The sequence below is a fragment of the Apodemus sylvaticus genome, chromosome X (assembly GCF_947179515.1).
Source record: "Apodemus sylvaticus chromosome X, mApoSyl1.1, whole genome shotgun sequence".
Taxonomy (NCBI): Eukaryota; Metazoa; Chordata; class Mammalia; order Rodentia; family Muridae; genus Apodemus; species Apodemus sylvaticus.
In genome coordinates, this window is record NC_067495.1 from 8,196,339 (window position 1) to 8,222,136 (window position 25,798).

The 25,798-nt window shown below is 42.7% G+C and overlaps 2 protein-coding genes across 5 annotated transcripts in view; both read left to right on the plus strand.

Annotated features, from left to right (window-relative positions):
• Positions 1-5,599, plus strand: part of Med14 (mediator complex subunit 14) — an 86,585-nt gene extending 80,986 nt beyond the window's left edge. For all 3 annotated transcript variants that reach the window (XM_052171851.1, XM_052171852.1, XM_052171854.1), the window contains 3 exons: positions 37-162; positions 497-689; positions 3,330-5,599. In XM_052171851.1, coding sequence (XP_052027811.1) covers positions 37-162; positions 497-689; positions 3,330-3,403 — 393 coding nt within the window. In that variant the 3' untranslated portion in view covers positions 3,404-5,599. The remainder of the gene's footprint in view (positions 1-36; positions 163-496; positions 690-3,329) is intronic.
• A 762-nt stretch (positions 5,600-6,361) lies between these two features.
• CXHXorf38 (chromosome X CXorf38 homolog) lies at positions 6,362-25,566 on the plus strand. 2 transcript variants are annotated; one of them, XM_052171856.1, is made up of 7 exons: positions 6,362-7,603; positions 7,764-7,898; positions 11,592-11,711; positions 16,306-16,455; positions 17,487-17,666; positions 21,961-22,123; positions 23,818-25,566. In XM_052171856.1, exons 1-6 carry the CDS (start codon positions 7,388-7,390, stop codon positions 22,120-22,122), a joined length of 963 nt encoding a protein of 320 aa, XP_052027816.1. In that variant the 5' UTR covers positions 6,362-7,387; the 3' UTR covers position 22,123; positions 23,818-25,566. The 2 variants fall into 2 exon arrangements, with proteins under 2 accessions (XP_052027816.1, XP_052027817.1); XM_052171857.1 differs by lacking the exons at positions 6,362-7,603; positions 7,764-7,898 and adding an exon at positions 10,619-10,760.
• Positions 25,567-25,798: the final 232 nt, after the last annotated feature.

Genomic DNA, 25,798 nt, shown 5'->3' on the forward strand with positions numbered 1-25,798 from the left:
ACAGGTTTTTTTGTCATTTTCCCCCCTTTACAATAGTTCCCAGACCAAGCAACGCAGCTGAAATGGAACGTTCAGTTTTGCCTCACCATCCCTCCCAGCGCACCACCAATTGCACCTCCTGGGACACCAGCTGTGGTCCTGAAATCCAAAATGCTATTTTTTGTAAGTATCATCTGACATGTGTGTACCGAGTTTCTGAGGAAAAAGCCATGTGAGCATTATAGAGCATTTTTTGAGTGAGCTCTTCCTGTTATAACTATATGCCTAGAGGTCTCCACTGTTAGACTGTGGGGTTCTTAGCTCCCTTAGTAACAACAGAGATTTATTCAAGGTGGTAATAGGGAGACAATAATAACAGTCGGGTGGGTCTCACTTTTTCATCATATTTAATTTTCTTGTACTTGCTGTGTCTTATTCTGAAAGTAAATGATAGAACCTCTCACAAATGGAGACAAATATTTGATTTTCTGTTTTTATTCTCTTTGTGTATCTACAGCTTCAACTAACTCAGAAAACATCAGTCCCTCCCCAAGAACCTGTTAGTATAATAGTTCCAATTATTTATGATATGGCTTCAGGTACCACCCAGCAGGCAGACATTCCCAGACAGCAGAACTCTTCTGTTGCTGCGCCAATGATGGTCAGCAACATTCTGAAGAGGTTTGCAGAGATGAACCCTCCACGACAAGGTACATGAGCAGTAGATGGTATTTTGTTGCATATATGTTATAGCACTTCCTTTGAGAGAGACCCCCTCCCGTTCCCTCTCTTATCCCGCCTTCCCTACTCTGCATCCCGATCCTAGTACTAGTACTCTGTTGCCATGGCCCTCTTAGTGTCTGCCTCTTGCTTTCTTTCTTTCTCACTGGTTCTTCAGTTTGGTCCATTTCTCTGCTGCCTGGACTTCATTTTTGTTAGCAAATTACTATTGGGACTGAGCCGGTTGCCAATGCCAGAAGCTTGTATTTATAGCACACGTTGCCACAAAGCCCTAGGTTAGGATGATAGAATTTTCCGTGGCTGTGAAATCCCTGCCTTGCCATCAGTACCTGCCACTCTGTACATCACAAAGTTGGAATGCATGTTGGTTTCTCATACTCCATGGTTCGATCATGAATAGAATACTATTATCAAAAGTTGTGTATCTTCTAAATGTTTTGTGAAGAATAAAAGCTGATACAAATGGCATCACTGCTTTTTGGGCTTCTTATGTAAGTGTCAGGTGGGTGCAAGTGAGCCTTTTCCCTGAGAGCACAGTGAAGCTCTGAGACTGGACATTGCCAAGGAAACCAGAGTGCTTCTTGACAGATAAATGAGGTCCCTTCAACAGTGGCGTAGGCCACATTTAACATGTATGTGACTCCTGGCACTGCCAAATTTGGGGTTCTAAAACATGAAGCTCAGCAAGGAGAACTTGTCTTCAGTTTTGCTCATTTCTAATACCCTGAAAATGTACGTGAATGTTCATTCATGCCTACTGCTAAGGGAGTCCTCTTTATAGCCTTAGAATAGCTCGCAAACAAAATGATGGTAAATGAAGAAAAAAGCTGTTTTCTGAAACATTTTAAAGTATCACAGTGTCAAAAGTTTTAGGACTCCTGAGGGAAAAAGGAATTTTTAAATGCTATCTGTTCCCCCATTCCATACCTAGGTAAGCTCTTCCTTCAGTTTCTAAGGAACACACTGGGCAGTAGAGAACAGTATGCTTCCTTTGTTAGAATACTTCTGACAATTTTCTGCTTTCATTCTTTAACTTTTCTCTTCAGCTGAGACTAGGACCTCAGGAATCAAAAATTAGAGCTACCACAATTCTCAAGTTAGCAGTCCAGTAGAACTCGGGTGGTAAACAGAATTCCTTCATATGGATAACTTTTTAAAGTATCATATCCTCTGGAATTGAACAATTAAAAGGGAAATGTTTTGATCCTACTGCGATCAAGCAAATTTTCTACCTACCACTGAAAGTGTCAAGTGTGTATGCATGTCCCTGTGTGCACAGGCATGCATGCACACACATGTGCTTGCATGTGCGCGTGCACACATACACACCTCAGTTTGTTAAGAATTGGTAAGACATTGTGCGGGTGCTTTCTTTTTTCCCTTTGTTCCTTCTTTGGTTGGACAAGCCTTTGGATTTCCTTTGTCCTTTTGTCTGTACCCTCATTTTCCAGTGCTTGGAGCAAAGGCTGGCTGGCAGTGACTTGCATAGGAACACAGTTTCTTGCCCTTTGACAGTCCATAATTCAGATGAGGATTTGTTTCAGTTTGCCCCCTATGAGCCCTAAGTCGTGTCAAAACATGTTCTAGCAGGAAGGACCCAGTTTTGCTTATACTGAAGGGGGTTAGTTGTGAGGATGAAGTGTGAATCCATACCTCCACAAATCGAGGTTTTAGATCCTTGTCATGAAATATGTCACTTTCCTTGCCCTTTTCTTCGTAATGCAAAAGATTTTAAGGAAAATACTAGCTTGGTTCAGTGGTATTAGACCTGTAATCTCTGCCCATAGAGGCTGAGGCAGGAGAATTGTGAGTTCTAAGCCAGTCTTGGTTACATAATGAGACTATTAGTTGTCTCATAACAACTAAAAAGAAAAGGGGAAAAAGTAACTTTAAGCTTAAGCATTTTCTCCTTTGAAAACAGAAACAAAACCTCCTTTATTTGTATTTAATTGACTTCAGTCTTAATGTGTAACTTTAGAAGTCAAATATTTCCTGGAAAGCAACAATCTCCAGGAGCTGTCATAGACCTTTATTGTCCAGTATAGCTTCCACTAGCTAAATTTAAAATTTAACCTAAATACAATATAAAGTGAAAGTGTTGAATTTCCTAGCCAAAGTATAGTGCTGTGTAGAGCATGCACATTTCTTTTGCTGCAGAACATTCTGTTGGACAGCAGTATATAATGTAGTGGAAGTATTCTTACCTGGTCTTTTGTGCAGCACTGGCTGGAAGGACATCACAGAAGTCATAACCAATGCACAAATATAAATTAGAGCTATCCTCAGATCAAAAATATATTAAGCATTCTAAAGTCAGACTTGTTAAAGTCGTATCCAATGTGGCACTGTTTTATGCGCTGAAAGCATCTCCCTTTCTCTGTTTAAACTTGACACGTGTTCCAGGTTTCTTCCTGAGACAAAAAGAAAGCCCAACCTAAATATAATATGTTATACCACACCAGATTCCAGTGTCTAAAATCTGAATAGTTTAAAATACTTAAAGTCTTTTATTTCAAAATCCTGACTGATTTAACCATCCCTTCCCTCACTGGTGTGTTAACGTCTCTCCTGTACTGCGAATAGCTAATGACCATTTTTCTCTGTTGCAGGTGAATGCACAATATTTGCAGCTGTTCGTGATTTAATGGCTAATCTTACACTGCCCCCTGGTGGGCGTCCATAGACACTATTGTTTTAAAACCAGGAAGGCTGACAAATGAAACAAAACAACACACACACACAAAAAGGCTGAATTCAGCCATCAGTTTTAAAAAGGAAAAGGACTTTTTTTAACCTTAAGAGCTAAATATTCTAAACTGGCAACATTTTCAGGGTGCACTTCATCAAAAAGACCATCATCAATTTTTTTGTATAGTGAACTTGTATAGTGTGTTTAAATGCGACACATTTCAAACTAGGTAACAGATCAGTGTCCTCGTGCCAGTAATAGATTTAACATTATGTTTTATACTATAAAATAATGAAATGCCGAACTTGTTTATTTAATTGTTTTCTTATGTTTTGGGTGTATTAGTCCTTTTTGATTTTTATTTTGTTTTTTTAAGAAGGCAGGTATGTCAGTTTTGAATACTGTAAAACTGTGACAAACTTTATATTGAAGCTGTATTTTAATATGACCGCTTTGAATCCTTACTCAGAAATGGTTTTGGGAGCTGTTAAACACATCCCAAAGAAGCAATATTTAATAAATCTAGGCTATAAAAGAGACACACACTTGTGTATGTATAAGCTCTCTAGAGTTCATCTTTAACCTGGTGGGGCCAGTCAGTTTTTTAATTATTTATGTCTGAAATTTGACCAAAAACATTTTTGTTTTAAGGTTAGTTTCTTCAGACATTCCTAACCTGACTGGTGATAACATTTAGCACCTCAGTTATTTTTCAGTATAGGACTTGGATAAAATGAAAGAGCTTTGTCTTTGAAAAGAGACGGTGATTTATAATGATCAAGGATCCCAAATAATGCAGTTCTCATGTGTGAGAAAATGGGAACCTTTTTTGCTAGGAAAATGTCATTTTTAATGTATACTTGCATACAGCATTAACTAGGAAGCAAAAAAAAAAAAAAAAAAAAGCGTGACTGCTCTAATTTGCATGACGTTTTTCTTTTACCTTATTTAACTTTTTACCTTCCCCAGCCCAATTGGGGTTGTTCTAAACAATCTCAATTTAATCTATTTTCAGCAAAACGATAGGATGTTTTGCTGGATCCAACCTAGTCTAATTGTTTGAGAAGCCCCAGTGCAGGGATTGTCCAGTGTTCAGTGGAGTTTCTGGCACTGGCACATCTCAATAGGATTTTTTAAGAGTACTGTACTGTCTCTTGCAGCCAGTCAGGGACTTTTTAAGCTTTGATGAATTATGGTCTGATTCAAATGTCTTCTGATAACTTGATGTTATTTGGAGCCGCTTTTTTTGTTTTGTGTGTTTTTTTTAAATGATATCATGCTGAGTTATATCTAGACAATGTATTATGATCCTTGAAATTTTAGATGTTTGTCTGATTATAAGTATAACCATGAAATTCTAGTTTTTTAATTATCTTATTGCAACTGTATCATGTGTTCTCAACTTGGCTTGCGTCTCCCTTTGCAGTCAGAGTTGAGGCCTTCTTTGTCTTCTTTGTCTCTTTTCTGCCTTCATCTCCTGCTTTTCACCCAACTCTGCCACTGTTCCAGAGTAGGTGACTAAACTTTTATTCTTCCTTTAGCTTAACCTTTTTCTCCTTCTGTTTTCAGTTCTCTTCGCAGTACTAATCACATGGGTTTGGCAATCTAAGATGTCTTGATCAGGAGTCAATCCTTTTCTATTTGGACCTGAATCCTATCTTTCGTGTAGAAATCTACATGTATATACAAGAAATGTATTTTTATCTGCAGGATGATATTGTTTCAAATAATTTTATTAATAGAATTAACTTTTCAGGTATTTTCTCTTTTAAGTGTGGTTTTAAAAATGTTAAATGCTTTTTTATACATGATGCATTCAATGGCTACTTTTTTCTTAATTATAACTCACCTTTGAATGCATTGTGTAAATCAAGTAAGATAGGATTCAATGAACAGAATTTGATTTTGATGCTTATTAAGAGTAAACCAATGAATTTGAATTTTGATATCATGCTTGGTACTTGGAATTGGTATATACTTTATTAAAGCTTGGAAATACTTAGCATTTGAATCGTAACTTTCATCACGAACCATGTCTTCTGCCTCTTTTGTTAACTAGATTCAATCAAAGAAACTGGATGCCATAGTGATTTTTCTCTAGTAGGTGGTTTGGAACTTGATTTTAAGGTGTTTTCAATGTGATTTTAGTATTTACGGTAATAAATAAAATTTATACAAGTTTCAGAGAACTACCAACTCTCTTTGGTGAAGATGTTTTGGGTTGTAATTTTGGCTTAGTATTAGTTTAACCCTGAAAGAAGACATCAGTCCTGATTCACCCTTTCCCCTTTTACATCTGCAAAAATTTCATTTCAAAATGTATAAAAAGACTTTTCAAGTTAAGAGAAAAGGGATAAAGAACTTCATCAAAAGTATGGCCACTTAGTAATTACATTACAGGAACTGAACATTGTGTTAAAGTTAACTGACTTAAGGGTAGGCATACATGGTTTTTCTGCCATGTTTTTCCCCTCCAAAAGAAATACCAATGAAGTTTCTTTTTCTTTCTTTTTTAAAACAAGACAGGATCTTTCCATGTTGCTCAGGCTTACCTTGAACCTCCTAAGTCTGAGTCATCCACTTCTGAATATTGGGAAAACAGGACTATTCCCCACTCCCCACCCCCACTTTGTTTGTTCTTGATACAAGATTCATACTTACAGAAAATCTTTCAGAGTACTTATGATAAGTCATAAGAAGGAAAAAATCTAATGTAGATTTCATTGGGAGGTTTTTTGGAATTTTTGATTTGGTTCGATGGGAATGGGTATTTCTTTGATTTGCTTTGAATGGGTTTAATGTTGAGGTTAGTCCAGCAAAATTAAAAACCTGCCTGCACTTGTACAGTCTCCAGATCATCACATCTGGTCTCTATTTTTTATAAATTGTCCCCACTTCCAACTGGCCAGTGGTTTGATAAAGTGTCCAATAATGTGAATGGTGGATGAAAGCATATTTGGGTCAATATAAAATAAGACCTAGTGTTTACTTTTAATGTGTGCCAGGCATCCTTCTAAGTGTTCCCATGTGTGTATTAGTGCTCCTCAGCAAACTGTGAGGTAAGTATTAATAACCTCCTCTTCCAGATGAGGCATAGAGGTAACACAATGTCTTATATTAAAATTAGGACCAGCCAAGACCAAAACACAAAACAGTTTGAACCCAGAGCTAGTGGTCCTTAACGCTGCCTTGTGCAGTGTGAACCATGCAGTCTCGGCGAGGTTTCTCTGTTTACAGCGTACCTTCAGGGTCTTGTGATTACATACCACTTCAACATGTTTTCCAAGGTCAAAAATACTCACTAAAAGCATCTAAAACATGACGTTTTCTCACTTGATATTGACAATCTAATGCATTCTGGTCTTGGTCTCATACGACTTCCCTGTGCAGCAGAAATAACCCTTTTCTGGGTTATCCAAATCTCCTTTGCTTCTGCCAGGTGCTCCAATTACAGAGTTTCTGGCCCTGGTATCAGTTTAGCATATATAGTGGGGTTTGGGCGTGGCACACAACACAATAGGTCCCCGGTTGAGGTGAAGGCCGGCAGGTTATTGATGTCCCAAATTTGCTGTTCTGTGGGTTTAGGAATGAGTTAATTTTGTCGAATTGCACAAAGCAAGGAACATAACGTCATTCAAGAAATATGCCTTGAGCATTCCTCCATGTTTACAATAAAAAGGTCAGCACATCAATAGGGGATCAGGTTGGTTAGAGGGTGGCAGGGTATTCAGGGAATGAAAAAGCTTAAAGGACTAGTCTAAAAGCTCCATGTCCACAAACCAAAGCGGTTCCTTTAAGAGGGGTGGAGCTGCCGCTTCCGGGAGCAGAAAGAGTGGCCAGCCTCTAGCCTCTGAAGTGTACACCACTCAGGGACGCTAAAGCCTGGATGTTTTCTGGGTTGGGCTACGCATGCGCTGCGAGTGAGCATCCCAGAGTGCTGCGCGTGCGTACTACCGGCCCCGCCTTCAGGAGTAAGACATGGTGTTGTCGGAGCTAGCAGCCCGCCTCAACTGCGCGGAATACAAAAACTGGGTGAAAGCAGGACACTGCTTGCTGCTGCTACGCACCTCCCTACAGGGGTTCGTAAATCGTGAAGTGCTCTCCTTCCATCGTGAACTGCTGGCTGCAGTCCCTGGCCTTGGTCCCCTCGCCACCTGCCGCGGCGGTTCCCGGTGCAGCCCGCGCGCTCGCCAGGTGAGCTGCCGCCCCTGGACTTGGGCACTTACCCACAGCTTGTCCCCAATTCCGTGTGCTTGCTTTTTCCCTTCGCGGGGCGGAGCTGCTTACCACTCCCAGGGTGTTCCTATTTCCTGCCCCGCCCATACTGGGCGGTCCTCACCTCTGCCCCCTGTAGTTTCAGCCTCAGTGTCAGGTATGCACAGCATGGAAACGCGAGATCTTGAGGCATCACCTCAACAGAAATGGAGACGTGCACTGGGGAAATTGCAGGCCTGGCCTCTGGCCCGTGGACCCTTGGGAGGTAGCCAAGGTAAGCACTTGCAGCCTGGAGAAAAACAGATGAAGTTTCTCCTGGTGTCCCAGTGTGGAGGGTGGGTTTTAAGTACAAGCTGGGACTTCAGAAAATACAGAAGAACCAGAAGATTGGTTGGTTCTCAGGGGTCTAGTGTCTTAGTGGTTAGGGGATGCTAGAGTGGACCCATCAAAGCTCAATAAAACAGAAGCTTCTGTCTCTGCTTCCTGAAGGTACTTGAGCTTTGTTTCTTCTGGAAAGTTATACTAAAGATTCCAGTAAGATGCTTGGAAAAGATTAGCGTGAAGCCAAGTGCAGTGGCTCATGTGTTTTATCCACCACTGGAGACACGGAGGCAGGTTTGCTGCGAGTTTGTGTATTATTGTAAGACCCTGTCTTAAAATAAGAGGCAAAACAATACAGGCTGAGGGGTATGGAAGAACAGTTATGGTGTGCTTTCGAGCCGGCTTACTAAAAGGTTTATTTTTGCTGTGGAGTGCCAAGAAGATGCCGAGCTATATTATACATTTTTAGAAGGTGGAAATGTTAGTTATGAGGTAGGGGTTGTTTGGTCTGTGTTTAGATTTTGTCACTGTGAGTTAAGGCCTAGTCTGATTGGTAATTTGCTTTGATTCCTTCATGTTTCTTGGAAGCTGTATAGTGAGTGGAGGTCAGAAGTGGCTTTGACTTTGGGAGTTAACTGTATGGGCAAGCCCAGGATTGGAAGGTAAAGGGACCACTTCTTGAACTGTATGTTCCGTCTACCTGTGGTTTCTCCCTCTTTTTCTTTCCTTTCCTTTCCCTTCCCTCCTTCCATCCCTCTCTCCCTCCTCCTCCTCTTTTTTCAAGATCAAAAGTATTGGGCTTGGTTTGGTGGTGCTTGCCTGTCATCCAAGCAGACAGCCAGATCTGTTAGGTTTGAGATCACCGTGGTCTACATAGAGAGACCCTGTTTCAGGAAAACAAGAAACTTGTATTATGATTTTGTGTGTGTGTGTGTGTGTGTGTGTGTGTGTGCGTGTTTATGTATGTGTGTGCATGGCATGTGCATGTGCACCACCTTGTGCTCACAGGGGCCTAAAGGGTGTTGGCCGCACTGGCACATCCAGCCTTGTCCAGTGCCACCAGTAATACTGGTTTTTACTGTCACTGTTGTGTTGCCAATTTCTTCTACCTAGAGCCTATGGGGGTATTCGCCTGAGGAAGCAGACTCTCCCGTGATGTAACTGTCTTTGACCTCTTTGGTCTCTGATACAGCATTCCTGGCTTTGGAAGGGCTCCTGCTCTTGCGAGACTTTCCCTTTACTGCTGGCCACTTGCAGACCACGTAGGTGAACCTTACGTATGCATGCTGGTTCTAACTCCATCATCTCAGTTCCTGGGGTCTCTGACGTAGCATCCTAGGCATACTCTACCCTCACATAGCGATGTGTGCCCACACACCATCTCTGGCCACACATTCTTCCCCAAACACTTGACCCTGCCCCCCTGCCTGCCACTGCTTCTCAATCCTGGCTAGTCCCCTCCCTTCTGCTTGGCCTTTGCATCAGCTCCTGCCTCCAGGTTCCTGCCCACAGTGATAATTGCTTAAAACTATCTGACTCAAAACCTCTGACTTACATACTTTAGGAGGGGGTATATTGTAGTTCAGTGAAGAAATACTGAAAAATTTGAACTTGAAAAATACTTAGAAAATAAGTTTGTGGGGAGGGCTTTTCTCTAAATCCATTCCTTCCTACTGTCTCCCCATCTACCAGCCGTCTACACATCGCTTGGCAGAAGTTCCTTAAGAGGACTTGATGCCTGTTACTCCTCAGCTCCCACATAGTCAACTCATGCAACCCTGGCTTCTGTTCGTGCCCCTGCCCTGCCCTGCCTCTGTGACCTCTGTTCTCCAGCCTTCTCCCTCCTCTTCCAAGGCTGGCAATGTAACCCAAGACCTAACACATGCTGGGAAAACACTCTAACACTGAGCTACAGCCCCAACCCTGGGTTTATTGTGTCTCCATGTAGCTCAGGTTGGTTTCTTGGTTCTCCTACCTCTACTTTTCAACTGCTAGGTTCATAAGCATAGCTCCTAGCTATATCGTTTTTACCTGTCGTCATGTACCACTCCCCACTGGCCACTTGGATTTAGACACCCCTGCCTTTGTGACATCTCCTCCTTCTCCTCTAGCCTCTCTAGCAATGACCCTAGCCTTGCCCATGTAATTCAGAGCTACAGATATGCTTATGCAGGTGTTGCCATAACCCCTCTGCTGCATCTCCTCAGTACTTGACATTTAGTTCTACAGTGAGATTTACCCACTGTAATATTTACCCACAAGTAATGTTCTCCTTTTCTTATGCCTATGTATGGTTTTGGCCATACTGAAGAAGGGGATCCAGGACCTTCCTTATACGTGTGATATAAGTACTCTACCACAGGGCTGCATCTCCAACCTCTCCCTAGAATCATTCTAGTTTCATCTTTTGCCCCTGGCTGCCCTTCGGTTCCTACTTGCCTAGGGTTTTTGGAGTGCTTCTTCTGTCCATCTCTCTAGCATACCTTTTCATCTTCTGCCTAGATGCTGGCCTCGGCCACCCACATGGCCCTATCTATGTACCCTTTTTGGCTCCTGGATAGTTCTACACAGTGAGATGGGTAGTCTTTCACATAAGACATTTCATATAAGTTTCTTTCCTTGGAGAATTTGTGTGTGGGGGGGGGGGGGGGATTCTTGGTATCCTTCTAGTAAACTCTTCACTTACTGCAGAGCCAGCGAAGCCCAGCACGGCCTACCTGGGTTCATTTCTCCAGCTCCAGCCTGTGAGTGAAGAGACAGCAGAAGCAGGGGGGCTTTCATAGGTGTTTTCTGCTGTGTTTACGGAGTGGCACAGGTAGGCTTGCAGTGCTGTAAGGAGGCAACAGAGGCTCCCTGTTAGCTTGTGGTTCCAAAAGAAAGGCAGTAATTACCAAAGTAAAACTAATATGGCAAAGACTTTTGTTTGTATCAGCAAGAACATGTTGGGAGACTCTCTACGGGGAAGGCAAGCTAGGCCAGTTTTGAGGCATTAACGGACCATCTGTGTTTTCCCTTCAATAGCAGCTGACCTGGGCTGTTGGTTTTCTTTAGTCTCCTCATATCAATGTTACCTGGTTTAATTAACTTATTTGTTAACTTCTGTAGCATCACTAATAGACAGAAAGATTGTGATGACCCTTCATTAGTTTGAGTACACAAAATTCTTTTGACTTAAGGGAGGCTCAAGGTGTTCTCTTGGCATGACAGCTCAGTAACCTTGACAGTGACTACCTGTGCCTACCCCCAGCCTTTGGAATATCAGTATGAACAGTCCTGTAGAAAGCATCAGAGATGCTTCCTGACTGGACTGTGTTTGCTTTCAAACATTCCTTTTAGAGTTGAGGTTGTGTGAAGCCATCTGGGCCTACACATTGAGCTCCAGGATAGCCAGGACAATAGAGAGAGACCCTGTCTCAAAAAGTCTAAAACAAAAGGGCAAGTAGAAAGCCAGTTTATGAGCTGTATGTAATATTGCCGAGGGATAGTGCAGCCCTGCTTAGCTGTGATAGGACTTTCCCCATTTTGGAGTCACGAGGTTTTAGCTTGAAGCTTTAAGGGATAAGAGACCATTAGTCACCAGTTAGGAAATGGGGAAAGAATTTGCCTCTGTAGCACTCAGAGTGACCTAGTACCTCTCTTACCATAGGCCTTCATGCCCCGAGGACTGTCAGACAAACGAGGACCTGAGGAATGTGATGCCGTTGCTCTTTTAAGTCTCCTTAACTCCTGTGATCACTTTATGGTTGACCGGAAGAAGGTCACAGAGGTAAGAGCTTTCAGACTCAGAACTGCCCACCCATGCAATCTGGTCAACTCTAGGAAAGCTACAATGAACCTTCTCTGCTAATAAGCCAGCCACGCAGGTGTAGCTTAGCTGCACTCTGAACGGCAGTGGTAAAGAAAGTCTTGAGCCCAAAGTTGACATTACTAAGCAGCTCATGGACCTCATTTCATGTGTATTCTGTGTGTCTGAGACTCTGAATGTGAGTGTTACCAAGTGATAACCCTACACTTCTCTAGAATTACTTTCCTGACAGTTTATTACTATGCTTGTCTTAATCATTGTCCTATTGCTGTGAGCAGACACCATGACCAAGACAACTCATATAAAGGACAACATTTAATTGGGGCTGGCTTACAGGTTCAGAGGTTCTGTCCATTATCTTCATGGCAGCATGCAGGCAGACACAGGGCTGAAGAAGGAGCTAAGAGTTCTTCATCTGGATTGGCAGGCAGCAAGAAGAAACTTTGGCCTTTAATGGGCTTTTTGAAATGTTAAAACTCACCCCCAGTGACATACTTCCTCCAAGACCACACCTACTCCAACAGGGCCACACCCCCTAATGCCACAGCCTATGAACCTATAGAGTGCATTTTCATTCAAAACATCACTGCACTGTTGGCCATTTGAGCAGATGGCACTCAGATTTATCTTCTCTTCCATAAACAAATGTAAAGACATTTTCTGTATAAAAGTAGATATGAGGTATTAGGGAGATGGGTCAGTAAAGTGGTTGCTGCGTAAGCATGAAGATCTAAGTTTGGATCCCAAGCACCCATGTAAATGCTGGCTGTGGGAATCCATATCTAGCCCCAGGACTGAGTCAGCTGCAGAGGCAATGGGACCCTGGGTCCTTGCTGGGTAGCTAACAAAATCAGAACACTCCAAGTTTACTGAGAAACCCAATCTCAAAATGTAAGTGTGCGCGTGCATGTGTGTGTGTGTGTGTGTGTAGAACCAATATGCTTGTCAAATGTTTTAAGACATTTGGGAGAAAGATGCAAACTTTTTAAAAACGTTAACAAAAACGTTTCTTAGAGTCTCTATTGCTGTGATGACCAAAAGAGCATGGAGAGGAAAGGCTTTATTTCAGCTTATAGTATTCCAGCATAGTCCATCATTAAACGAAGTCAGGGCAGGACCATAGGGGCATTTGTTCCTCATGCCTTGCGCAGCCTGCTGTTGATACAATGCAGGACTCCTAGCCCAGGGTAGGCCTGCCTACAGTGGGCCTGATCCTCTCATATCAATCATCAATCAAGAAAATGCACCACAGACTCTTCTAATGAGAGCATCTTTTTCCACTGAGGTTCCGTATCCCAAGATGATTCTTGTCACTTTGTGTCAAGTTAACAGGAAACTGGACACACTTTTCAGCTAGGATCTTTCTTTTCTTCTCTATTCCCAAGATGGTACATTAAGATCACAGTATAAAACATTCTAACTTTTAAAAGTTCCACATTCTTTAAAAATTCTAACACTTTGGAAGTTCCAAAGTTTAACTAAAGTACCTTAGGTGCCATAACTGTGGGCTCCTGTAAAATTAGAAATTTAAGTACTCTCTGACTATGAAGAGTAAAGAACCAGGGCACAGGCAAAATCACAATCAAATCAAAGTGAAATTCGGATCTACCAGTGTAAGCCACTCAGGACATGGGGGGCATCTGGGATTTATTCATGCTCTTCTGGGCTCCAAAAGGCCTGCCACAGCACACACAGTGTTTCATTGGCCCAGGCTGGCCCCACTCCCATGGCTGCCGATGCTTTGGAGGTCATTCCATGGTACTGGCATCTCCAGAACACTGGGGTCTGCACTACAGCTGGGCTGTCCTTACTCTTACAGCCTCTCCTGGGCGCTCTTCAGACACATTGATCCAGACAACGTGCCAAGCCTCTGCTTCTCATGAGTCCTTCAGTCCTGGAGGTTCTACTACAACTAATGCTGTACCTTCACTACTCTTGGCCTTTTGTTGGGAACTCTAACCCTACCATATAGTGCCAAGCCTCAGCTGGTTTCCATTATTTCTTCATGCCTTCAAAACTAGTACATTCTAGGTGGCTTGGACACTACCTAGGCTGGCTGCTAGCATAAGATGCAGCCTTCTGGAACACACAGCACCTTTGTGCTTACGCTCTGCCCTCTTCTTAGTCACTGCTGATTTCTCAACTCCAGCTAACCAGCATCCATTTTCCTGTAAAGCAGGAGGTTCCATTTCAATGGTGCTGTTCTCTTGTGACTCATGGTCAATTCTCAGTCTCCACCTCACCAGACACTACAGTGTTTTAATTCAAAATATTAAATGACCCCAATAGAGTTTTTAAGGGACTCCTCAAAATGTCCCTCTAGAACATAACAAGCCAGGCAAGATTTTAGTGTACCCGTCTTCCAAACTCTCATAGAACCTAGTTCCAAAATCCTTCCACAATACTATGAAGGAAAAACATAAAGAAAACGTGGTAGGGTCTATGACCACAAAACCTCTGAACTTGATCTCAATTTCTCCCTCAGTTTCTGTTGCTGTGATCAAAGGTCATAACCAAAAGCAACCTGCAGAGGAAAGGCTTAGAGTTCCACAGCTCAGTCCATCACTGAGGGATTCAGGGCAGGAACCCAGAGCAGAAGCCATGGAGGGATGCTACCTTTTTTTCCAAAAGGCATGGCACCATCCACAGTAACATAGGCCCTCCCATGTCAGTCATGAAAATGTACCATGGGCCATTCTAGTGGAAGAAGTTTTCAACTGAGTTTCTCTCTCCCAAAATGACTCCAACTTATGTCAAATTGACATAACTATAACCTACCCTAAGACATTTTGAGGGGCTGATTTCCAAAGCTAAGGATGAAGGTTTCGTGCATTTCTTGTTTTTTTCTGTTTGAGACAAAGTGTCTCTGTGTGCTCATGATTCTCTTTCCTTAGCCTCCCAAGTGCTGTGATCACAGCTGCATGCCACTATGACTGTCTACCTTCCCTTCTCAGAGCTTTCTTTTGAGTTTAACGTGTATGGTGTGATACCTGTACATTTCTCTGTACATCATGTGCATGCAGTGCCTGTGGAGGCCAGAAGAATGTTGGATCCCCTTGGACTGGAGGAACAGATGTTATCTACCACATAGGAGCTGGTAATCAAACCTGTGTCCTCTAGAAGGGCAGCAAGTGCTTTAAACCATTGAGCATCTCTCTACCCTCTTCTTTGAATTTCTCTACCTTGATTGGCATTTGTGTAGCAATGGGCTAAATAATTCTTTACCCTTGACAATATTCTATAGCCAAAGTTTGGCCTGTTGTCCTGCTTTGTTTGTCCTGGCGGAGTCTACAGGATTATTATATCATTTATTTGTTTATAATTTTTGACATTTGTTATATATGTACAAGTGTTTTGCTTGCACATATGTATGTGCACTCTATGCCTTCTTGGTGCCTGTGGAGGTCTGAAAGCGGCATCAGATGTCATTGGAGCTAGAGTTATAGATGGTTGTGATTAATCACCAAGAACCTTATACTTATTTGTTGTCTGTGTTGTATGCGTCTATGTGTGGATGGGCTCATGTCACTATAAGTGGACAACATTCAAAAGTCAGTTCTCTCAACCTTATTTGTCCCAGGGATTGAACTCAGGTTGCCATCTGTGGGTGGCGATAGCATTTTTACTCACTGAACCATGTCACTAGTTCCTGCCTAGTTATTTCAAAACAATTTTCAATTTACTGGTCATTTAATCTGAATTTCCATCTTCTTTGGGAAAAAAAACAAAAGGCCTGTTGACACTGGGTTCATAAAGCTCCCACACCAAAAGCAATGAGCTGCTGCTTTAGATAGGACATAATGCTCTCCTGGTTGCGCTCAATCCCTTTTTTCTTAATCCTTCTACTTGTATATAAACCAGCTGCCCTAAGGCTAACACCTGAGCCGTTTAGTTGCAGTCCGAAAGGACTTCCCAGCTTGACAGATGTGCTCTGGGCAGGCAGAAAATAAATAAAGGTGTGTCATATGGACTAGCAGGCTCCACTGTCCCCTATGCCATTTTAAGTACATGCTAGACCATGCAGTGGTCTCATGAAAGGTGCAGCCCTGGTCCTCGGATTCTAGACCACACTGGCCAATTTTGTAACTTAGTAAAGTATTTCTGTAATTTCTTTTTAAAGCTTCATGGTCCCAGTTTACCCTATTAACTTACAAGGGTTATTTAAAGTGTTGATTATGTCCAATTTGTTATTATTACATTTACTTACATTATGCACATGTAGAGGTCAAAGGACAACTAGTAGGAGTTGGTTTTCTCCTTCTGTAGGAGTTACTTTTCAATTGCTATAGTCCAAGGCAACTTAGAAAGATTTAATTGGGCTTATAGTTTCAGAGGCTTAAGTCTGATGGTAGAGCAAAGGCTTGGCAGCAGGGGCAGCTGAACATGTACATGAACTCCATGCTGGAGGTAGAGAACATGCAGGGAATAGCATGGCTCTTTTGAAATCCTCAGGCCTGACCCCAGTGCAGCACCTCTTCCCACAGTGCCACATAGCCCCTACTTCTTTGCAGACAACTCCCGACTTTTGAAGAAGCTTATCTTTGTTTTTCCGTAGGTGATTAAGTGTCGAAATGAGATAATGCACTCTTCAGAAATGAAAGTTTCATCTACTTGGCTTCGAGATTTTCAGATAAAGATTCAAAACTTTCTGAACGAATTCAAGAATATCCCAGAGATTGTAGCAGTATATTCCAGAATAGAACAGGTAACAATCCTCATGGATTTATTTGGGGTTTCTCGAGACAAGATCTTATTGTTAGCCCGTCTGTTCTGGAACCTCATATGTAGATTAGGTGTCCGCAAATGCGCCTGCAGCAGTCCGCCTCTGCTGAGTCCTGGGGTCTTAGGCAGGCACCATCTAAAACTGTGTTTAACAGTTCTGGCCTGCAAAACATAATTATTTGAATTATTTGGATGAAACCAGCCATAGTCTTTCATTTAGAATTTGCTGTTAGTGGTGTATGTAAATCCCAGCACTTGAGAGGTGACGCCAGTTTATATTATGCTCTAATTCAGAGCCAGCCTGTATTGTGTACGAAATTTCTGGGCAGTCTGAGCTACATTGTGAGAAGCTCAAATTTGATGATTATTTTAACCAAAATGTATTTCTGTATTATTGACATGCTGCTGCTGCTGCAGGTCCTGGTGAATGCCTGGCAAGCACCCCGCACTCCTAGTCTTTGTTTTATTCTATTGGAGGGTCTACTTGGGGAAGAACCTAGGGCGGGTCTCACACATGGCTTCCTCACTGAACTATAGCCCCCACTCCAAAGCTAAGGTTTATAATGTGAACAAAGGGGAAAAGCTGATATAAGACCAGAAAATAACACAGTTATTAAGTGTTCCTTTAATAACTCTGTGCAGCTAAAATAAATCTGGGCAATGGTATTTCGTTATAAATTCTTTGAATAAAACTCAAGTCCTCGGGCCTGCACTCACATGCAAGCCTTCCAATAATGCAGTGCAAGTGGCTGGGGCTGTCACTGGGTGGTAGATTAGTCATCTATCATAGTTTAGACTCTGAGTTACATTACCAATACTACAAACAGTGACATATCTTAGAATGAGGTTTTCATGTACAGGTGACTCCAAGAGAAGTCATGGGGAATAAAGTGACAAAATGTCAAAGTACATTGTGTGCACATATGAAATTCTCAAGGAACTGATAAAAATAATTGTTTAAAACCTGAACTTGAAAACATTGTTTGTTGATGGATTTTCGTGGTCCCCCCACAGCTGTTGACATCTGACTGGGCTGTTCACATCCCTGAGGAAGATGAACGGGATGGGTGTGAATTGGAAACAGGAAGTTACTTGAGTGCAAGTCAAATCCATGAAATCGAAATCGAATTGCTGAAGGAAAAACTGCAAGAGATGTATCTTCTAGCAGCAGAAGAAAAGATGTTGCCGGAAGAGGTAAAAGGATGAAGTGTGAGGAGGAAAGAGGGGTGGTAACAGCGGCTCGATGTGACACTTTCTGTTGCTGTGATAAACAAACACTATTTGGTGAGGAAAGGGTTGATTTCAAGCTTACAATGCAGTTCACCCTTCATCTCTGAGGGAAGTCAGGGCAGGAGCTTGGAGGCAGGAGCTGATGCAGAGACCATAGTGAGTGCTGCTGACTGGCTTGCTTCCCCTGGCTTGTTCAGCCTTCTTATACAGCTCAGGCTTACCTGGCGTTCCAACATCCATCCTCAGTCAAGAAAATGCCCACTGACCAGTCTGGTTGGAACATTTTGTTAATTGAGGTTCTGTCTTCCAAAATAACTGTAGCTTGTGTTGACATAAAACTCCAGCCTGGACAGACACAGAGAGCTGGTTTCTGATGAAGTCAAAGGTTGTCTAGAAGTACATATTCTTTCAATACTTAGCAAATGCTTGAGGACCTAATATGTGCTCTAATGTGGAAGAGTGGTATAAGAGCCCCAGCAGAGTCTGGAGCAAGATGCTTATAGGATTATATCACGTAAGGGGAGTACTCCCCACAAAAACAGAAAAGTTGTCCTGGAAGGAAGGATGCCCTTAGCAGAGGTGGGAAGTTCGAGTTAGTTTGGGCTCGGCAGTGGCGAGGAAAGCACAGGTGTGATATGGTGAGAGAGGAGTGAGTCAAGGTAGGGTGAAGCTGTTTTGGAAGCTTTTCTAGGCCGCACAAAGCCGTTTGGGTCTTTGTCCCTGAAAGCAGTAGGGAAACAACATATTTAATAGGATCAGAAGTGGGTTTGAAACTAACAGATAACAAGGGTTGAAAACATGCAGCCCTCCGGGTATAGCAGGTCTGCTGCCTCAGAGCCACTGGTAGCAAAGGATTGCTAGCCTTCCTTGCCTGTTTCGGTCAGAAGAAGGGTTAATTAGCCTATCCTTTGGCCACCAAGTCTACATAGATAATGTTTGGAAGAGGCATTTTCTATGCCTTTGTCTTTAGTAGACGACGGGACAGTTCCTATTTCAGATAGTGTGGTCATCGGAGGTGGGATGTGGTAGGGAGTTTGGAGGAGTGAGACTGTTAGCATCCTTCACCAGGAACAATGGGCAAGCACACCATTAACTGACTTGTACAAATTACGCCTTTTTAAGTTAGTGTGTGCTGGATACAATGCTAAACTACTTTTGTTAGATTAATTCTTGAATCCATTCCCCCAAAATCTCCCAGGTCATATTAATATCACCATAATTAATTTGTATGTATAAAAGTGAGCCATAAGCAAGCCTATATAACTCCAATTTTCTAGAACTTTCAGGTTTTCATATTTCCTTCCTCTTCCCTATACACGCAAATGCACAAGTTTCTCATTTCTTCCAATCCATTTTTTAGAGATTATTTATTATATGTAAGTACACTGTCACTGTCTTCAGACACCCCAGAAGAGGGTGTCAGATCTCATTACAGATGGTTGTGAGTCACCATTGGTTGCTGGGATTGAACTCAGGACTTCTGGAAGAGCAGTCAGTCAGTGTTCTTAACTGCTGAGCCATCCCTCCAGCCCCTTTCTACTCTATTTTTAGTTTCTCGTTTTTGGCTTTTTTTTTTTTTCAGAGCATATCCTGTAGCCCAGGCTACACAAACTCATTGTGTGTAGCAAAGGATGATCTTGACCTCCTGATCTTCCTGCCTCCACCTCCCAAGTGCTAGCTTTTCTGGTGTGGGTTTCACACCTAGATCACCATTTATAAGAAATTTAGTCAATTAGATTCCATAATACTGAGGTGAAGACCAGGGTTTCATGTTTGTTTTGAGACAAGTTCTCACTAATGGCACACCAGGGCAAGCCGCCCTTTTTAAATCTGCCTTGTCTTCAAGCTGGAGCAGTCACTCCTGCTGGAGCTAGGAATACCTCTTAAGCACATTTATTATGTTTATTGCTTTGACAAAGGGGAAAGACTGAAACTCTGCTTCTAGTTGGAAATGAAAAGGCAAGTCAATTTGGTACCTGCATTGCAGATAGCCTTATAGTCTGGCCAGAGCACCAGGCACAGTCTAGAAGAGCTCAGGGCTATTAACACGTGCCATGATCAATAACACCACATTGCTCCTCACATTTTTGTGTTTCCAGGAGGGTATCCAAAGCCTGGCATTTTGTAGGTATGCCAACTGAAGGGCATTCTCCTTGTATGTTTTTTAACCAGTCAGCATTCATCTGTCATCTTTAGCATCTAACTGTTCCTTCCTGCTCCACAGTCGCCCTGGTCACAGCCTTACTGTCTTCCCTCCCACATCCCTGGCATCAAGCATTGGGCTATAAGAGTCTTATGTGTGCTGAGATGTCACACTGGTCCTGCTGCAACCCAGTCCCTTTTCTTTCTGCACTCCAAAGCTGATGAGCTGCCTTTCTCCACTGTACTTGTATTTGTCATTAGAGTTTAAATAATCTTGAGTTTGTGTGGTTGGTGGGCCCCTGTCTAATAAACATGCTATATCCTCAAATCAGAATATCTGTTGAAACAGCTCAGTGGTAGGCAAACTCAAGGCCCTGGTGCAGTTCCCCAGCTCCATCAATCTAATAGTAATAGTACCTGGCATTTTTGTAAGACCAGGGACCAATGAAGGTGTTCTGGGATAAGTGCAGACACTACCACTCTTGAGATTCCTCGCTCGGGCTAAAATGATAAGTATGTTGTTGGGAGATTTAAATCAGTATAACCTCTATACATAACATTTTTAGCTAACTACTAAAATTAAGACAGACTCCACTCAATTAGAGTTAAAGCTGCCTTCTGTTTCTATAAACAGAAATGTCATTTATGTGAACCACATATGTGCAAGGGTAAATTCCACATGATTACTTATCCCAACAAAAGGTTCAGAATGTATTGAAAATGGAACTTCCATAATTGGAAACATCAGCCATTAAAAGTTAGGCTTAGGGAACTGGAAATATAGCTCAGCATACTGGCTGCTCCTGCAGAGGACCCAGGTGTGCTTCCTAGCACCCACATGATGACTCATGGCCATTTGTAACTAATTTCAGGAGGAATCTGATGTCCTCTTCTGGTCTCTGCAGGCATCATACACAGACAGACAGACACACACACAGAGAGAAAACACTCATACATATAAAATAATCCAATAAAATAATAAGGCTTGAGGCAAGAGGGTCCTTTGTTTAAGGCAAGTCTGAGGTAAATAATGGGAGCCTTACTCTTTTCTCTTGTTAGAACTGGGTGGTGGCGGCGCACGCCTAGCACTCAGGAGGCAGAGGCAGCTAGATCTCTGAGTTCGAGGCCAAGCCTGGTCTACACAGAACAGCCAAGACTACACAGAGAAACCCTGTATTGAATATAAATGTATAAGAGGTCTTGATCTCTTGGCTACTAGTAGATTCAGTGAGGGAGGAGTCAGTGCCTGTAGTTAATGTAGCCCCTGGTGACCTCAGCAAACTTTTCTGGATAGCTCCAACCTGGTGATCATACAGATGGCCCTGATTAAACTAAATGAGTCCCACAGTAAAGCCAGAAGTCTTCAATCTAGGAAAGGGACAGTTAGGGTAGAGTGAGAGGACAAGACAGGTGAAAAGTGGTGGGGAGAAAGCAAGTTTTGAAGCAAAAAATTAGAGGCAATAAACAAACCTCTATGTGGCTGATGTTTCTGTGGGCATGTTTGCTTTGAGTGGCGGGTGCTTTTTTGTCTCACTTATTGGTATAGGCTTGCAGCTGTGGTCATCTTCCTCCCTCAGGTTTCCAACTGCTGGCTTTAATGGACGGGAAAACCACGTCTGGCTAGGTGTACTGTGTGTGTGTGTGTGTGTGTGTGCTGTGTTTGTTGTGTGGGGGTGGGGGTGTGTGGTGTGCTATGTTTGGGGGGGTAAAGGGGGGTGGTGTGCTATGTTTTGTTTGTTTTGGGACAAGGTCTCTGGTTTGGTTGGCCTGCAACTCACTATGTAGATGAGGCTGGACAGAAAATTCTCAGAGATTCATCTGCCTCTGCCTCCCGAGTGCTGGGACAAAGATTTCAGCCACCATACAGCCTGAATTTGTTTGTAGCTACTTGCTGGCAGTCAGTGTTTCTGTCTTGTAGTAGACTATAGACAGGAGCAGGTGGTTCAGGGGAAGAGTGAAGCCGGAAGCCAGGACCTTGCCCATGCCAAGTGTGCTCCTGCTGCCGAGCCTCACCTGCAACTCTGGGCGCCCATCTTGAATTTACCCTGTTCCATTTTAATTGAATTCTGTTACAGTAATTATCCTAAGCAACATTTCGTACACTTTCCTCTTACAGATCTCAAATCAACTGGATGTGGTGAAAGGGTTTTTGAGAAGCAACACAGATCTTAGAAGTGGCCTTACCGAAGACTTGCAGAAGCTTGACAGCCTCCATCTACAGCATCAAAAACAAACTTCAAAGGATGCGGGGAGACAGACACCTGAAAGGAAGGCTTGAGGTGAGTGCAGGTACTGAATGTTGAAGAGGGACACAATAGCTTCATCCCTTTGGTGTCCAACTTCTCATATGAACCGACAGTCTCATTTGCTCTTCCCTGTGCCCTTACTATTAGAAAGGAAGGTTGGGTATGGTGGTGCACACCTTGAATCTCAGCACCTTCGAGGCAGAGACAGGTTGATCTCTGGGAGTTCAAGGCCAGTATGGTATACAAAGTGATATCCAGGGTATCCAGGACTATATATAGTGATCCTGTCTTGAAACAACATGCAAACCTTTTCAAAAGCAGGCCAAGTGCCCGTTCTATCGTTAGTGGATCACAGACCTGGGAAACCTCAATATTCTGGAGAAAGGTCAGCCACGCATCCCTTAAAGTCAAGGTCTGGTGGTAGGTGAGCCAATATATCATTTGTGACATGGTCAAAAACCATTCTGCTTTCAAATGATGCCAAGGATGCCCAGTTTTTACTGTAGCATTAATTGTGCTTAGTTAGTGTCCCTTGGAAAATTAACATAAATAACCCTGTTGTTTTTATGCCAAATAATAAAAATGAAGATATTCTCTTTGTCCTTTGATAGCATCCAGGCATGTTTTGTGAAAGTTGGCCTGGCTTTGAGGTCAGGCATCCTTCTCTGTGCAGAAAGGAAACATTTCCAAAGCACAAGAGGTTTTGTTGTCCTGGCCTTTCTATAATGCACCAGAGATACTTTTTTCATATTCATCAACTTGGAATTATATGATATAGTCAGTCAAAAATAGGTTCTATGCTGGTTTTTGCTATCACCCAGGAACTTTTTGCTCTGTCTTAGGAGAGTGTCTTTTTCTGGTCCTAAGCTGCAGCTCTTTACATGGTGAGGACTAGGTCTGAGAGGGAGTGTTCTGCCCCTGGCTGTACCCCTGCCTCCACTTGGAAAGTTTATTCTGACTGTACCAAAGAATGGTGTGGGATGTAAGTGTCCAAATAAAATTTTTTAAATTTTTTTTTGCTTATGATAAATGCAAGAGGGAAGTGGTCATTTTCTACTATTTTCTCTGAGTATGGAACTGTTACTATGGGCTTGAGTAGTCAGAGACACTAGGGAAGAGATTATCAGGCTGCTTAATGACACCGAGACAATGACAAGCTGTAGAGAACAGCTTGATTGAGCTTTGTAGGGGAGGCCCCAGACCACTGTCCCAGAAGAGGTGTTTGGGAAAAAGGTCAGTTGTCCCTTTGCTGTGGACAGGGCATAGATGAGAAGTAAACTCCAGCGAAGTAAGAAGGTGTATGCCTGGGACCTCAAGGCTGAGGTGAGAGGATCCCAAGTTCTAGGCCAGCCCCTATTTCAAAATAAAAACAAAGAGGAGGAGGTGTGGCACAGTTCTACAACAGTTTCTTCTTATATCAGACCCTGGTGTCAGTCCTCAGCTCCCTATCCCCAGTGACCAAGCAAACTGCATACACCCAGTGCGAGCACTGTGGCCTCGGGCTCCTGGACTGTTTGTGGAAATGCTAGTTATACTCTTGGAAATTTCATCATTCTTAGCAGTAGTCAAATAAAACATTCTCTTTCAATATGCTTATAAATTCATTCACAACTCCTGTATTCCTTATTTCTATTCCTGAGCGGTGTAGAAGCCTCGTACTATTGTATGCAGTGTTCTGCAGGAGTCAGGCTCACTTCCATTTCTCTCTCCATCTGCTTATTCCCAAGGTCTCTGGCATTAGACTGCTTCATTTCACCTCTGGACATCTGCTGTGTTCCCCGAACTACCTAGAAGAAATGCTCCATGCCAAGGCTCAGCAAAGATGGATTTGCTCCGTCACCTGGCCAGCTGCCTGCCCAACAGGGACCCTGCAGTGAGAGGGTAGCAAGAGAGACTGGATTTGGCATGTATTTTGACTTTATAACCCAAATCAGTGCAAATGTGCTTGCAGCTTGCTTATTTAATCTTCCAGGTTGCTGCTTAGTTTTCAGCCTTATGATTTCTTTCTCCCTTCATTTGTGTCTCAAGTTCCTTGAGAAGACTTGAAGTGTAAAGCAAGATTTTGCATTTATTTTGCAACTTTGTCAAAGGAAAAATCAGTTCCCTTCTAGATCTGAAGTACAAAACAGAGAATCTTGATGCACTAACCCACAAAGACCTGGTTTCTAACTGTAGGAAGTTTGAGATCCAAACCTTTCATTTTACTTCTGTCTAATTAAGTTTGTCCTGATCAATTCAGCACACACCAAGTGTCAACCCTGTGCTAGACACTGAAGTAGATAGAAACAAGTGGTGAATTCGAGTCTTATACCACCTTTGTCTGCCACTCTGACCGTTCAAAGTTATTGTTCAGAGAACTATACTAATAACATTTCATTGAATTGAAACAGAAAAAGGAAGACCCTTGTTTAAAGGGCTCTAAAGCAGATGTGCTGAATACAGAGGTATCAGCTTGTTAGCATCTCTTCCCTGTGCATCTGGGCACAGGGTGCGTCAGAATGGATGTTCCCAAGTAGAGGACCTCCTAAATAAGGTGTAGAACATCTGTGCTATGCCACATAACTGTTGTAAAGAGTGATCCCCTACTGTAGTGCAGTAATGTCAGTTACCTGAAAGGCATCGAAAGGAAAGGTTTGAGAGGGTGGAGTGGTACTCAGTGGGGGGCACTTGCTTAGCATGTGCAGTGCCTTGAGTAGATCGCTGTTCCTCTGCCACAAGCAAAGTGTTTTAATAATGCCTAGCACGCTGCAGTGCTGTTGGTGTTCTGTAATAACTGAGGTCTGGAAAGGTAGTGTTTGCTTTCCAAGTCTTCCTTCTATATTATGTCTCCAAGAGGAATTGGGGCTGTGGGGAGTAGTCGGGAATTTAGCTTTTCTGTTTTGGGTGTTCTTTTTTATGATGAACATGCATCCATGTATTTTGGAAATTACAGTTTTTAATTTCAAAACAGGACACATGAGTAATATATATCAAATAGTAAGCTGTCCGTGTTAGATTACATGGATTTTGCTGTGGCCTTCATTTTGTAGCTCCACCCCCAGGGCCACTTTTGAATCCTAGCACCAAGGGAGGAAAGCCAGGAAGGGCATGCCCTGGCTGTCGTCATCTCCCTGGGGAGTGCCTGGTCTCCATCCAGAAGATGGAGATGGAGATGGAGATGGCTTTACATACAGCCCCTTCCCTGGAACACTGGTGCTTGATAGTTTAAAAGAATTTGTGGAGAAAAATGGCTAAATCTTAGTTGCAAAGATAAGGAAATTATCAGAGATTGCCTCCTTTCCCTTTGCTAGGTTAATTAGAAACTTACCTACTCTGAAAAGCATTCACTCAACAGTGGCCTTTATTAAAATATATTCAAATTATAAAATACACTTTGTGAGGCCTAAATATTAATTTCAACTCATGTGATACTCAGGGGAGTGAAAACCTTTGATGTTTTAATAAAAATCTTCTGATAGTTCACTTGGTGACTTTAAGGACTTGGCTGAGCACTTGATTTCAGAACCTTATAGGGCAGGCCAGCGTCTGCACCCCTAGTGATCCTTGCCTTCTGTATTCCACAGAGCAGCAGAGTTGCTTTGTGAACATAGCAGAAGTGATGATACATCACTTCAGGACCAAACTTCAGCACAGGAAGACTTCTATCTTCCATCCTGGGCAGACACCACATGGGGGGGTGGGGGAGCCATGCTGTGTCATGAGCAGTCT

Bases quoted from the DNA above. Each gene is read 5' to 3' on its own strand.
- CXHXorf38 (XM_052171856.1), top strand. From the start codon at position 7,388: ATGGTGTTGTCGGAGCTAGCAGCCCGCCTCAACTGCGCGGAATACAAA. The intron at 7,604-7,763 runs GTGAGCTGCCGC...TGCCCCCTGTAG, and splicing joins GCAGCCCGCGCGCTCGCCAG to TTTCAGCCTCAGTGTCAGGT. The intron at 7,899-11,591 runs GTAAGCACTTGC...CTCTTACCATAG, and splicing joins ACCCTTGGGAGGTAGCCAAG to GCCTTCATGCCCCGAGGACT.